Below are 15,724 nucleotides of genomic sequence, written 5' to 3' on the forward strand. Positions count from 1 at the left end.
CAATTTATAAAATTGAACACAGCTTGGATGTGTGTTTTAGCCGACTGTAAGAACTGTTTTCTTTCTTAAAGTCTTGTTCTTTGGGATCTGGATTGGACATTATAGGAACACACTCCAGTGCCCTTTTTTTTTGTACTCTGTGCAGAACAATTCTGTAGATACCTGTTACTGAGCTGCGAGCATCTTTTCCCCGGTTGTTTTGAATGTGGTGTTCTGTGATTCCCAGATCATTCAGAATACTTTTCACTTCATTTTCTTCATCTTTGAGCATACTGATCTCTGATAAATACTTTGGATCCAGTTTAAATGGTTCTAAAGGTTTAGGATACTGTATCCCTTGCATCCAGTCACTGTTCATAATAAGTTTGACAGAGTACCGGTCAGTTGGTACTGGCTGAAGGATGCCTTTTATCAGTTTCTGACAAGTTTCTGAGAGGGAGGGGGGCAAAGTATATGTCCCTTCAAGAATGCACTTTTTCAGTTTGGCCACTGTATCTGCCCGAAATGGCATAATACCAGTCATCATAAAGTAGAGCAGGATTCCTAGTGCCCAGATGTCTACATAAATGCCAACATAGTTTTCATCGCGAAAGAGTTCAGGGGCAGCATAAGGAGGAGAGCCACAGAAAGTATTTAAAGTTTCATCTCTCGTACTTATTGTGCTGAATCCAAAGTCTCCCACTTTAACACAAGTGTTACTGGTGTAGAATACATTTTCTGCTTTCAAGTCCCGGTGAATGATATTATTGTCATGCTACAGAACAAGAGGCAGATTTAGTGTTAGCTTGTTCACAGCAAAGATCTTAAGTGACCACCACCATCATCAATTAGTTAAAATAGAGGGGAAAACTGAATTACCATCTCAGGCAAAGTCAAAATAACCATTGCTAACTTCCTTCTCTACTGCTATGAAAAACAATAGAGCAGCTGGAGAAGACAGGACAAAGGATTTTTTTTTTTTTAAGGATAGTCTTGTTAACTAATAATCACTATTTCCATTAAGCAGATTTGTAATGACATAATGAGTAAGTGGGCAAGACTAGATACTTTCTTGTAGCAAAAACCTGCATAGCTTACTTTCTAGGGTTCAGAACATTTGCCTTTGCAACTATTACATTTCTGTAATAACTTAAGTAACAAAAAATTTTTTTCACAGTAATTCCATTTTTGCATATGTTGTAAGCATGTAGAATCATGAAGTGAAAGCTGTAGTTCACAAAGATCATGATGGTTGTAGTCACAGATAAAGTAATAAAAAGTTCCTACAATTTTGTTTTGTGATCTTTGTGAACTAATGTCCTATGAAAAACTGGTGCTGGCAGGAGAAAAGGAGCACAAACTTGTGTCTTGTGATATTTCACTTCCTTGCAGGACACCCAATTCAGTAATACCTTCTAGCTTTAGAAATCTAAAAAGAATAGCTATTCTGTGACTTTCATTCTTTTTCCTCAAAACTGGCAGTGGGTGCCAAGCATTTAGACTGAATTTGCTCTGCTTAGTGGAGCAGTATCTTGTCTTGATTAGGTAGCTTCAACTTTGAAATAACTAGGAGGAATAGAGGGGTTTGAGCACTGTCTGCCCTATCCTTTGAGGGAACAAGGTGCAGGTATCTGGAAATTCTAAGATACTTTAGGTTAATAATGGCTTGGGATTTTCCTGTCCCCATGTGAACTGGGGGCAGTGAGATGGGATATGAGTAGCCTAGATTTAGTGAAGATTAGCAAAAATAAAATGTTTTTCAGAAGTCCGTGCATTTAAGCAAAGAGACAGGTGAGGCAGTAGTTTGGGTTTAATGCTAAGAAACAGATGTGAGCTTTGAATGTAAACTAAGTTGTACCAGCTCCTGAATACCTCTGCTACAGAAAAGCTGTTGAAACTAATCCCATCGCTTACAGGATGTCTGACTAGTCTTTCAGTATACGTAACAAAAAAGGGGACTGCTTATGTATGCCACCAGCAGATTTTAATACTGTTTTAGATGTCTGATCTGGAAATACCCTTACTTTTGTCTTCCTGGTTTTCAGAAGATGAGCCTATGTTGCAGGAAAATAAAAGTCAGTGGAGGGCACCCCGAGCCAATTTAACAAATACTAACTTTATTACTTAAAGCGGCAGAACACTTACTTATTCTTTATGCTGTCATTTTAAGCAGCTGTAGTTACTATGTAAGGTTCAGAGAACGCTGTATTGGAAGTAGATAATTATAATTGCCCTTTTCTGCTTTTATAAGATACTTTGTGCTCTACATGAACAGCATCATCCTAAATCCAGTTGTGATACTGAGGACTAGGCAAGGGGAAGTGACTTGCTTGGTGTTCACTTCGCAGATCTGTGCCAAAGCAAGGACTGGGAATTTCTGTCTAATTTCCAGGCTCCAGGCTCCTACATTCATTACCACTTAATAAACAAACTGGATTTTTGCAATACCTAACACACCTCTTCTCTGGAACACCTTTGTCTAGCAGAAGGAGGCGGGGTGATGCTATGTTTTGACATATCTGCAGGGAGGAAATGCAGCTTTGTTACCTTGTGCCTACAGCAGCTTAAAACAGGAAAGCACCACGTTAGTGGGTGGTTCCACCCACCAGTATTCCCAGATGGATGTGAAGGATCCCTTAGGTAACTAAGACAGCTGTTCTCTGATAGCTTTTCTCTTGAGAAATATGGGCCTGGAATCTTGATAACAGCAAGGCTTCTCAATGAAAAACAAAGACACATCCACAAAAATCTGCTAGAGCAGTGCAGAGCAACATGCTGTGCAAGAGTAACTTACCATGTGCTTCACAGCAGACACGATCTGGGAGAAGATCAGTTTACACTCTGTTTCTAGTAACTTCCCCTCTGTACTGATTTTAGTGAAGAGTTCCCCACCTCCTGCATACTCCATCACTAGGTGCAGCTTTGAGAGTGTCTCCACCACTTCATACAGCCTGATGATATTTGGGTGGTGCAGTTTTTCCATGCTGGATATCTCACGAGATAGCAAGCGCTGAGTCTTCTGGTCGAGCTTTGTCTTGTCCAGAATCTTAATTGCTACTTTCTCTGAAAAGAAAAACGTTTTTCCATGTTATTAATGCAATGGATACAAATGGTAACACTATGCATGTACAACCATACCTGGTTATATAACTGCAAAAATATTGCACCTCTGATTGATTTAAGATAAGTGGCTGAGGCCTACTACACCCTGTAATCTTTCACACACATCCATGTTCTGTTGTCTCCTGCATCCTACTCACTACTGCTAATAGCTAAAGGGGCAATGAAGTATTGCTAGTGCTAATCAAATCATCTGTTATCATAGTGTGCTTCACTTGTCAAGCTAATACATACCTGATGGCCATAGTTATATCATTGCTTCAGATGTCCAACCTAGGTATTGCAACAGGGAAAGCAGAAAGCTGGCCACAGTGAAGCGTTCGAGTGAGATGGGAAGCCTGCATTCCCTCTGTTACCTACAAAGATGTAGGTGACCAAGTTGCCCATGAAGACTTTATAGTATCTAGCAGCTACGATGCATTCCTGGGATATAGATTGTTGCTGCAAAGCCCCTAAAGCTGGGCTGCAAAGCTGTGCCTCCCTTCTCCAGCGCGCTGCTTGCTAGGCTGTTGAAGATAGCCCTGCTCTCTGTTTCTTTTGTAATTATCTCAGTGCTGTTCAGATGAATTAGGCATGTCAAGCACAGCAGTCTTGTACTTTCAGGCTAAAGGAGGTGTCAAATATAGGTACTTTGTTTCAGCACGGACAGGCTCACCTGGGGGTGATTTAGGGGCTCTGGATATACCCCTGCAATTTTATAATGGAAGGATGTGATTAAGTAGGTGCCACTTACAGAACCTTTGCTTACCTTCCTATCTCCACAAATTGTCCTGAGTTACCAAACCCAGTGTCATAGGGGTTTGCCTTTCTCAAGATGGTTGTGCCAGTTTTTCCAACATACACAAATAGTTCTTGGCTCCATACAGAACACAGAAAAAGTACAGCTTTATGTCTGTATGCCACAGTGGGCCATGAGTCCATGTCACAGGTTTTATACTGAGGAAAGGAATAAAACAGTAAAGTAACACAAGCTGCAGGGATCCTATGTACCTTGATGCAAAGCTAGCTGTGTTATACTGTCCTGGTAATGCCGGCTGCTAAGGCCTCCATGCTTCTGTAGCTTATCTGTATGAAACCAAGAGTCACAAAACGCTGATGTATATGCGCAGTTGCACTGCATCACCCATGTAGCTCAAAACATTATAAATAGTTCAGTTAGAATTGCCCTCATGTTTCCATATTGAGTAATAGGTTGCAACTTTTGTCTTCACTCTATTGAATGCAGTTGGTATTTGAAGGATTAATCTGCTTAAAATAGGCTTTATGTAACTTACCAAGACAGCAAAGCTACACTAGAACATGCCGCTAGAAGTAACTGTTTCTTCTTGGTAAAAAGGGATTTTTCTAAAATACCTTGAATGTCCATACAAATACTATTTTAATCTGATCTTGTAGAAAGGAAAACTTTTGCTCAGTTTCTAGCACGTGGCTATAAATTAAAAAAATAATAAATCAGTATTGTTTACTTGTCACTTTAAGAGACAAGTGAGAAGACCATTATATTTGTATATATGTTCTGCTATAAAAACATTTGAGATGTTTTAACTTAATATTAAGTTTATTTAACCTGAAGTTTAGTGTTTCAGTACATGTAGAGGAAACATCATTGATATATATGCCTGTATTTCTGTACAGATCAAGGAAACTATGTTTTGTACATTTATATTCCTGAATAACATAAATGCATATTTCAATCCTGCTACTAAAATGTGCCAGACATTCTAAGCAAATGGGATTCTTGTAAAAGGTGAATGATCACTTTGATGTCCCTATTTTCAGGAGCCTATGCAAGTCTTCCCCATGCTGCTTCAATCCTTTCTAGTGGGCCAGTTAGGAAAGATGCCACCTACTCCTGCAGTGGTGCTGGTGGTGGCACAGTGAATCACAAGTAAATGCAGCCACTGAGCAGAAACAGCGTACAACACTAATGCTGGCAGAAGCCTGACTGCTGACCTAAAGGTGTAAAATCCTTGTCACGCTGGTAGCATACTGACCACCTAAACCAAGAGGAAGAGCGTCAGCAACAGCAGAGCTCTCAGTACATAACATTTCCACAACTGAATGCTTGGATGATAGAGGGACAGCAATTCTCACAACCTTAAAACATGAAATTGCATCGTTACCTCTTGCTTTATAGAGGTTGGGGGCATTTGGGCCAGAACAACAAAAAAACAAATCGGGGGGCGAGGGGGGGCAAAGGAGGAAAAAATCGCTATCCTCTCCTTTTGCTGAAATTTACCATTCCTCATGGTTGGTTTTCTTGCAAAATTTTTAAAAAGGAAGTAAAGAAATGTAGAATTAAAGGGCCTGATCCTATTATACAACCATAAAGGAGGAGCAAGCCCCTATAAATCTAGATCATTGCAGCTGCACATGCATGATATGTACAGAAAACCAGCCTCACATCATTTTCATTTTTAAAATAATTCCTTCTGCTTCCACAAAATGCCTGGCTTACAAATCCCCTATTACCCTTAGCATGGCACCAGGGCTGAACAGAAGGGCAGGCAGTTCATTCTCCAAAATACTAAAACACAGTAGCAAAAGATTGTGATTGACTAAACCTAGTGAATATTGACGTTTGAAAAGAACTACCTGAAGTCTTAGCGAATAAGATGAGAACATTAGGAAAAGTTTGAGAAATGATACCGGAAGAAGTACGTCTGCTACGACTGCGTGGCAAAAACAAACAAACAGAGCCAAGTTAAAACTGCTCAACAACAAAGCACACTGAGTACCTGCACGTCCCTTCCTGGGCAAGCGGGGTTTCACATGGCACTGGCTTTTTCACCTCTGTGAACTTCGGACATCCTTAATTGCACATAGTCAGATGGGTTCTCACATGATATTTGTGATATGGAGGGTATTTAAAATAAAGGTTACACAGAGCTTAGAAACCCAATACCCTCTGTAGCAAGCAACTCAGCAGGACCCTGGAGAAAATCTCTGCCAAAATTTAGATTAATGAGTAATCCTTCTGAATCTCCTTGATATACATCGTAACACCAAACGATTTCCTGCCTCCTCTGAGAGCCTCCAAGATAACACCTGTGAGAGAAAGGGAGTTCTGCATCCAGCATGCTCTGAAGTTCCTTCTCTCTCAACCCTTCTTCGCCTACGCCACTGGGACACCTCGCAAGGGCTTCGGAACAGCACACATTAACCATTAAAGAAGCTGATCTTAGTACTAGGAACAAAACGGTTTCCTTTTGAAAACTTAAGGTGAAATGTCAGGAGAAAGGCCATATTTAGGACCATCACCACCTCCCTTGCAAGGGCCAAAAAAAAAAAAAAAAAAAAAAAAAAGACTTGGACTCACTAGCTCCGTGCAGGAGCTGAGATGTACTGAAAAATCAGAGGCCTCTTCTAGAGAGGGGTGTGTGTGTGTGTGTGTGTGTATGTATGTGTGTATGTGCATGTGTTCCTATTTTCTCATCCATGTTTTCTGAGGACAGATCTTCCGACTCATCTCTGCCTCTGAACTTACGTTTTCCTCCCCTCACCCTTCCTTTCTCCTGACAATTGCAAACTTAAAATCAAGAAGTTAATGCCTTCCCCTACGAACATTTTAACCAAAAATAAGCTACCAACAAAGAACAGGAAAATAATTTTAGAGATTTCTGTGGAAAAAGAAGAACCTTTTCAAGAAAAACTGATTACTTGAATTTTGGTATTTGGTTTATTCAAATTTACTGTACTTGCAAAATTTTTCAACTAACACTACTCAAATGCCAAAGCAGCCTCTGTCCCAAATTCAACAGGCAAAAGTTCATCCAAATCAAAACCTGTCCCTTTATTTCCATTAGCAATCCTCTTATTCTGAGTATAGAAGCAGCACTTCCTTCACCAGCAAGCACAAGAGTTTTCCACAAGAGAAAATTCACTGAGCAAAAACGGATATAAAGGGGCCAAGTAGAACAGAGCTATTTTCAACAAATAAAACAAAAAAATAAAACAACAAGCCTGTTCCCCTCTGATTCTCAGTACAACAACTGCATCTTAACTAAGGTAAAGACGAGCTTTCCGACTTCTGCAATCTGGACTGACAGATTCAGAGGAAAAAAAAATGAGATCATAAAGTATGAAGGCTCTGAGGAATAACTAATTCTCTCACCTTTAAGACGATGGAGGGAAGGAGAGTGAATCCAAATCTGAAAGACAAGACTATCAGACAAGGGAGGTAGAAGCGTACCAGGACAAAGTGAGCTTTCCCCGGAGGGAAGGCAACAGCTCCTATTGGCACTGACAAGTGAGAGAAATGCGACAGAGGAACGTAAGTTCTTAGTGATAACTAAAGCGCTCACTGTGGTTATCTAGCCTTTCTAGCTCTTCCTAGGAGCAGCACATACAGTGTTTTCCTGTGTTTAGGAAAAGCAAAGTAGGTGACTATTCAACATAACCTTCTGCCCAGTTTTGGCTGTACCAAAGCTCATTTTCCTGCTCAGCCCACACCTATATCCCCTGTCCCAACTTTTTACAATAATGATCTGTAAAAAGTCAGCAAAATAAGGATATTTCTCACCAGAATTATTGTTACCAAAGGAGAGCCTGTCCACACTAGCAGAATTTGCTCTGAAACAAAGGAGGCCTTGCTAATTCTGGCTGCAAGCAGGAGCATCCCAAAAGAGGTCCCAAAAGGGAAGCACCCTTACAAACTCATCACCCAGCCCTGCATCCCATGGCTGAGGCAGGGGAGAGGGCAGGTGGACAGGACTGTTCATTAGGACTGGGGGCACAATGCTGTTTTCCAAAGCATGGGGTCTCCTGAGCCACGTGGTGCAATGTGTCGACTCCCTGAAATGCAGAGACTATTTTTTTCTTGCAAGGGATGCCTGGAGAAAAAGTTTCTAGCAGCTTTTCAAGCATAAAGGATAATCCAAATGTAAGCATCTATCTGTGCCCCTGACTACAGTCACTTAAAAAACAAAAGCAAATCCCCCCACCCCTGACATACAGCCTATAAGTGTATTTAGGGTTCAAACAGCACCTTTCTTCTCAAAGAAAATGCTCCACTTAAATATGTGCAGAACAAGTGTGATCAGAAGCCATTTGACCCACGCAGCAGTGCCTACCTTTGGTTAGGGAATGAATTCCAAGCTTTACTTGTGAGAAGTTCCCGCTCCCTATTTCTCCTCTGACTCGATAAAATCCAATCCTCTTCCCTAAGGTTAATTCCTTCACTACCTTCTCATTCTGGGACATATCCCGGGTTAGTTTCTCAAATGGGGTCAGCCTGTGCTCCCTGTCCTCTTCATCTCCTCCGTAGCACTCCACGTGCCCATAGTCCTCTCCACTGTCCTCACGGTTCCATCTGGTGTAGCGGTGTTTTCCAAGACCTCCTCCATTCACATACCCTGTTGTCATAGTCCGCAGAGTAATCACTTCCCCATTGAACAAGGTGTTTCCATAAAGAGTTTAAATGAAATAATAAGCAATCTTCAACATAATGGAAATTGTGACAAACTCAGCAAAAAAAGCGGCTTACTGCTCGTCCAAGGATCAGTTCAGATATGACTTCAAAACCAAATCTGGCATATCTGCATATTGCAGTTCCATCCAAAAGTCAGGCATAAAAATGGAAGCTATTTGTGTCCATCTCCCACTGCGAGATAATGGTGTGTCAGGATCTTCATCTATAAGGTAAAAGAGCCTTTGCAATTAAAATTGTAAACTGTCTATGCACAAAAGCAACGAATTATTCACATTCTATGCAGTATTTTTGACACAAATGCATATCATTTTGCAGGTCAATGTTCAGGCTTTAGTTTGATGCCCTGAAAATTAACTCCATAAAGGTCAGACTAGTAGCTTAATAACTGCTGTGAACAAATCCAGATGCTTTGAGATGATTTTGAAGAGCTGACCTTAAAGGTGCGGTAGTTCTTGAGTTTGGTACCAGTCCAGAAGCCGAACGTAGGGTTTTCCTTTGATTCATTCTTCAGCCTGCAAGCTTGCCACTGTGCCTTGGAAAGGGCTGATCTCGCAGCCTTGCTGTAAGAAGTTTGCTGCCTTTCCGTTTCCTTCCCATTGCTGGTTTAATAGAGCAGCTCATCCCGGAAAATGATAGGGGAAGTACAATCCACGCGCCCGGCAAGAGAAACACCGCGCCTCAGTATCACTGAAGTCACATGGAAGGACAATACAGGATTAAGTAACTGCAATGTCACTTTAACCCTCCTTTATTTAGATGAGCTTTCTTTAAAGCCTTGAGCCGTCTCAAAATGTTGCCAGACACATGGTGTTCCTAAGCAGAGGGATGAAGAAAGTCATTAAAACCTTTATGTAACAACCACACATTTCACTAAGCGAGAGCACACCACGCGTCCGCTAGCGATTTAACTCTGTTTGGCAATACGCATAGAGAAACACGTATTCCGGACAGACACGTAATCATTTACCTCGAAAACAGCGTAATATTTTTTTCTTCTTGGCCTGCTGGTAACCTTATAAAATAGGAGTTTGATCAGCAACTACTAGTTGCAAAGTGCCTGCTAGAGCGCAGCGGGCTGTGCCTGAGCGGGCCGCGACGCGGCCAGCGGCGGCGAGCTCCCGGCCGCGGCGCTTCCCCGGCCCGCTGCCGAGCGCGGGAGGCGCCTCCGCGGGCACACGGCACCTCGGCTCAGCGCAGGCGGACGGCCCCGAAAGGCACCGCGATGAGAGCGGGCGCGGGAGGCTGCCGGGTGGGAGAACCAAGGAGGAGAAGGCAAAGGCACCGCAGAAGGGCAACGGGAAGGAAGCCGGCGGCGTTTCACTAAATGGGAACTGAAGCGGCACAAAAGTGTCGGTTTGCTCTTCGCAAGCAGCCCAGAGCGGGGCCGAGCAAACGGACCGGGACCCTGGAAAGCTGCGTGTAGCTCCTCGCCCTGAAGCGCGCGCGCGCGCGCGATCCTGGCAAGCCGCCCCTACCTGTCCGTGCCCTGGCCTCGCAGGCCAGCGCTTCCAGTTCCCCGGATCCTGAGCAGGGAGCCTCACCTCTCCTCATATCCAGCATACAGCAGGGTCCGTCGTCTCTCCTGGCTGCTTCTCTCGGGCGAGATTGACTCTTGCAGTTGAAATCCTTCACACCTGGAATGCAGTAAGACTATATTTGTTTCACGAAGTATCTGATCTCATCACTTCTTTTTATTCCTATTTGAATGTTACACATCAGATACTTGTCAAACGGCTGCAGAATCAGAGGCCGTTTTCATGGGTGACAAAAAAAATAGTAAGTAATTAGATCTCGGATGGATCATGCAATATTGTGAAATCACCGAAAATTATCAATGAATACAAAGAAAAATGCTGTGAAGCAAATGACTTGTAAACAGTGCTCTAAGACATCATTTTCATACTTTATTCTCTCTAAACGGAGTCAAAACCATGTCAAATACTGCCTATATGCAACAACTATTAGAAAAATATTGAAATTAGAGGAGCGACTGAGCAGAAACAGAAGAGTTTCAGGATTCTGCCACTAATCCAGCCTCACTTTGGCCAGATGTTTGCCACCAAGGAAGAAACACGCGCCTGCATGGGAGGAAAACACAACTAAACACAACCCAGCATTCTGTATTTGTTTTCCCTTTCCATTTGGGCAAAGGACGGTTTCTTGCAGGAATTCTTAAGTTCTGGCCTATAGTTGTTTCAGAGCCACCTTTCAAATAGTTTAATTTCACAATTTTCAGGAGTGCTTAGACAACAAAAACTTGTTACATGCACCACGATTGTGTACTGCAATGAATTTTATGGGAACAACAGGCGGTGAGACCAAGACCGAGGCTTTTGGAAACCACTAGTTTACTTGATACCCTGGTGGCTGAAATTAAACTAGAGAGTTTGAATTTTGATCTCGCTGTGCTGTTTAATTTTGTGGGAAACCACAGCAGCCAAATTTGTCCATATGAAAGACCTGGAAAACTCTGTGAGCACTGTCAAGTGCCACGTACAAGCTACAAACTACCATTTAAGTATATTTTGATGGGCGGGAAGGTCCTTGTCTCCTTACCAAAGGACAGCTGTAGTTCACAGTCATGTTCCGACCCAGCGGCCTGACTGCTCACGAGCGGCAGGCACATACAATTAGCTCCTTCTGCCCCTGCAGGATAGGCACAAAACTACTACCTTGCTACAAAGTACAAAATTACTACTATCACTACAAAACAGAAAAAAAAAAAAAGAAAAAAAAAGATGCTCCGGATAGCTGAGTACCATGAATGTCAGTCTCTGCAGACTCCGAGGTGGAATAATAAACCAAATTTGTGTGTGCGTGTTAGTAACCCAGGGAGAAGTCACACAACTAAAGACCATCTTCTGCACAAATAACCTGGGTCTTTGCAATCCATTAGCTGTACGAAAGGGCTGCCTGTGCGAGAAGGATTTCCTTCAAACAGACCTATGTAATCCATTCCTCAGCACAGTCACTAAGGACAAGGAGAAGCCGGCTACCACGGCGTACGTCAAAGTTCAGCCTCGCAGGGACAGAAAAACAGGGAAACGCCAGGGCCTCGCAGGCACAGAGCTGCTCAGGGAAAGGCAAAACTGCATTAAGGCCGTAGCGCACGGCTCTTCCCCGACTTCCTCCTGCCAGATTTCTACGGGAGCGCAGCGGGGTTGCTTTTACAGCACAGCCTACAATTAATCTCCCTTTCAGGCTTCCCACTAATGTCAGCCCGGCGATCTCCTGGCATTTAGCCCACTGGCTAGGCTTCCCCTCTCTTCTAAGATGAGCTATTTCAGTATTCCTGGAGCCAGCAGAATATACACCATCTATTTATGGCCTAGGTTCCTTCCTGTAATTTAAACCAGTAAAATGCACCCCGCTACCATACGAAAGGGCACTTACTCTAAAAGGAAACTATAAATCTAAGAGAGAAGGGAGAGGGAAACTAGGAAGATCAGAAGTCATCCAAATACAATGAAGAAAAATGATTTGTTTGTCTCCAGTCTGACTTACTGGTGATCTGAAAAACCTAAGGAGAATATAACAACTGCCCAAATTATTTGTTGTTTTAAAAAACAGTAACAAAGAAAAACAAAAACACTACAAAAAACACCACAAGACAGAGTGAATATTAAGCTTAAGACATGTCCTAAGTCAGCACTGCTCTCATTTGACCTTGTTATTCAAATATTTCCAGGTACTGATGTCCTGGTCCTATTCGAAGAAGTGCTGAACACTCTCAGCTTTCAGCTGAAGGCTCAGCTTAAGCCCTAGATCACAGATTTGAGAAAATTTAAAATGAATGAAGAAAGCAAAAAAAGCAAAGGAGAGATCATTGGATATACAAACTTTGTTTCCTAGATTCCCATCTTGGCAGGTAAACAAAAGTGACTTGGATTTTAAGGATCTTTGAATACAACATTTGGAAATCTAGAGTCAGCCAGAGCAGGGAGCCCTGAAAGCACCGTGCTTTGCAGACCAGGTCACTCTGACGCAGCCTCTCTGAGTATACTAATTTGATTTTTTTTTCCTCCTTAAAACTGGAGCAGTTCCTATTCCAATGAATATGGAAGAACTCTATTCTGAACAGGATACCCTCTTACTCTACAACACCTCAGAGTAAAAGTGTTTAATGCTTCTGGACATTAAACATTTGATGCTACTGGACATTTTCGACATTGCAATAAATTCCCCAGAGTCGCCCTTTCAGCCCCTCCGCTGTCTAGTTTGATTGCTCCTGGAGGATGGCTTGGCTCTTTCGTAGTGCAGTGTATTTACTGTGCACCAACAGTGGAACTGGACTGAATTTAAGGTAGACGAGCTTTTTTCTAAAAAAAAAAAATGTAACTAGTAAGAATATATTGATCCTTCTTTTTCTTTATAGCTTTGAAAGTTCAGTTATTGAAAGAAAATAGGAACATGCTAGTATATTTGTATGGTCAGGAAAGCCTAACATTTATAAAAGACAAGAGCCCAGTGGAGTCCACAAGACCTGTGCCTGTGACCAAGCACACCACAAAGGGTCTCCTGTGCAGGCACACAGCACGTTCATTTATACAGGCAAAGGAATAGCTCCACTTCAGTACTTCTACTCAAGTAATATTGGTTCAGTGCATGGCTGCTGTGGCCAAAGAAAATCAAAGAGCACTTTTTTTTTTTTTTTTTTTGATTTGAACAAAAAGCACTTTCAATGCTTTTCTTTCAGGTAAACACTTCAGAGCTTCGTATGAGTAGTTAAAAAACATTCAAAACTACACAATACAGCACAGTTAAGACTGAATTCAGATTTCTTTACATTCGCAACTCACACAGCAGGAAACAGTAGCAGAGCTCAGCATTTGCCATGGAGAGTCTTCAGCAGTAACTAGTTCTTTCTGCCCGGGTCCACATGCCACCAACTACATCCCCGAATTATTACTGTTTCTTATCGTAGCACAAAGTTATTGCTCTGCTAGTTATTGTTTGATCAAAACCAGACCTGACCAACATAATTACCTTACAAATAGTAACCTTATAAACACCTTTGATTTTCCACACATGGAGGATTAACATACACAGCAGATCTGGCTAAGGCAATGTAAGACAACACTGTATGCACTTCTGAAAACGTGAGAGTACACCCACACAGATACTGTACCAGAGGTAAACAGGATTTGATTAGGTTGATGAAAGGGTAGACAGGCCCCTTATAGCAGAATGCACATAAGCTCTATTTCCTTTTCCGCTTAAATGAAAGTTGTATTTGTTTAATACAACACATAAGCCACAATATTGTGTTATAAGACAATGACTCCGAAGCACGTTACAGTGAGTTCCAGCACTTGCTCCTTCCACTACCCTGTTTAAAGCATTTTAGATTGCGACAAGACATGAAGGCACCATCACACAAGCAGCTACATACAGGTCACACTATACCATTGACTTTTCAGCAGATCTTCCAGTGGTTGGACATGATACCTAGACAGCAGCACCAGGAAGCTCTTAGAGAAGACACAACCACCTCTTTACACAGGGTATCTCCAGAGTCGCCGTGGCAAACTGCGCCAGCCCATGGGTTGCTCAGCAAATATTCCCTACAGCACCCCCCAGCATCAGTCACACAACAGAAAGCAGCAGAGGGTAACGTGTCTGACTTGCAGCTTGGAGCTCAGGCTGGGCGAATTTGCCCTGCTGAACCACTGCTGCTGTGAAAGCAGTGATTCATCGTGCACAGAGAACTGCTACAAAGCCTGCATGTCCTGAAAGACCCATTTGCGGCTTTAATAGGTAAGTGCATCTGGTTTTGGCTCTCTGCAAACGGAATGAATTTCATCCAGAATAAGTGCAAAGATGCTTCAGAACTGGAAAGAAACTTTGCTCTATTTGCTGCATCACTTCAATGCAGGGAAGCAGACTGCTAAAGAACTAAGCAAAGATAATTAAGATTTTGGATTTTTTTTTTCATCTATTGCACACACTTGTGCAAAATATTATCAGAGAACAGTATTTGACCTTGTAATGTGTTTTGCAAGATCTCACAAACAGTTAATAAGTCGAAGTGATTCTCCTCCACCACTTAACCTTGGAAGTTTTTTGGCATGATCTGAGTTAAAGCAGTCTGCAAAATTTACGTCAAATTTCAGCAGTTGAAATAATTACATTATCTTGATTTGATAGAAAAGAGAAACTACGTGCATTGTGTTACAGCACTTGATCTAATTCAAACACAAGAAAAGTCATTAGCAAACTCAGTGCAAGAGACAGTGAATATCACACAGAATGGTTGGGGTTGGAAGGGACCTCTGGAGATCATCTAATCCAACCCCCCTGCTCAAGCAGGGTCACCTAGAGCATGGTAGACAAGGTTGTGTCCAGGCGAGTTTTGAAGATCTCCAGAGAAGGAGACTCCACAACCGAGGACTGATGTGGGAGGCAGAGAGTTAATAGGTATAACAGTATTGCCCATGAAGGGAGCTGGCAGGCTGCTTCTGATGTTGCAGGAGCATTTGGAGGGCTGCCGCAGAGCTCTGTCATGACTTAGAGGGACATGTCTTTTCTGCCAAACCCAAGATGCTCGCAGGCCATGCAAAGCTCGCTGGGTTTCAGCACTGATTCTGTCCAGTGACCAGCAGAGATGAACCAGACCTCTTCTGCCAACCCATGCCACCTAACTCATTCGAAATGTCAAATTCAAAGCTTTCCCCATTTAGGTAGTAGTATCTTCAGGATATTTATGCACATGAAGAAAAGTCAGTCCAGCTACCAAACAAAAATGTCAACTGTATAAAACAGCAGTAATACACTAGATACAATTATCTATCTCACATAATTGAAGTCAGACTAGGAAGCCTCATCGCCAGCTGATCACACCGATCATGTCAGGGCGTGTGACCTCTCATGAGCAGATGTTAGAGTAACTGACTGATGGCTTCAAACGAGCCATTGGGATGTGTACTTCAGCAGCGACTCGGCACGTGAGGCTTCTTCCAAGCTGTCTAAAGTTATATGTGGCACACGGGGTCTAGAAATCTCGTTCATTTATTCATCTCCCCAACTCAGTATACCCTGCTATATGCCTAAGGACAGCAGCTCAACTGTGGATATGCAAACATTCAAAACTGTTTCTCCAGCAACATCTGCACAGGGATGAACCAATCCCACATGCAGCTGAATTTCCCTTTCTAAAAATAATAGTCAGATTTTTGAGTTTTAAATATTAACTCT

At 42.4% G+C, this 15,724-nt stretch overlaps 1 protein-coding gene across 1 annotated transcript; it reads right to left on the bottom strand.

Annotated features, from left to right (window-relative positions):
• Positions 1 to 4: 4 nt before the first annotated feature.
• Positions 5 to 8,463, bottom strand: NIM1K (NIM1 serine/threonine protein kinase). The gene is made up of 3 exons (XM_062599853.1): positions 8,172 to 8,463; positions 2,774 to 3,042; positions 5 to 754 (listed from the first exon to the last, which is right to left on the bottom strand). Exons 1-3 carry the CDS (start codon positions 8,461 to 8,463, stop codon positions 5 to 7), a joined length of 1,311 nt encoding a protein of 436 aa, XP_062455837.1.
• Between the last annotated feature and the right edge of the window lie 7,261 nt (positions 8,464 to 15,724).

Source organism: Rhea pennata, chromosome Z (genome assembly GCF_028389875.1).
Source record: "Rhea pennata isolate bPtePen1 chromosome Z, bPtePen1.pri, whole genome shotgun sequence".
Classification (NCBI taxonomy): Eukaryota; Metazoa; Chordata; class Aves; order Rheiformes; family Rheidae; genus Rhea; species Rhea pennata.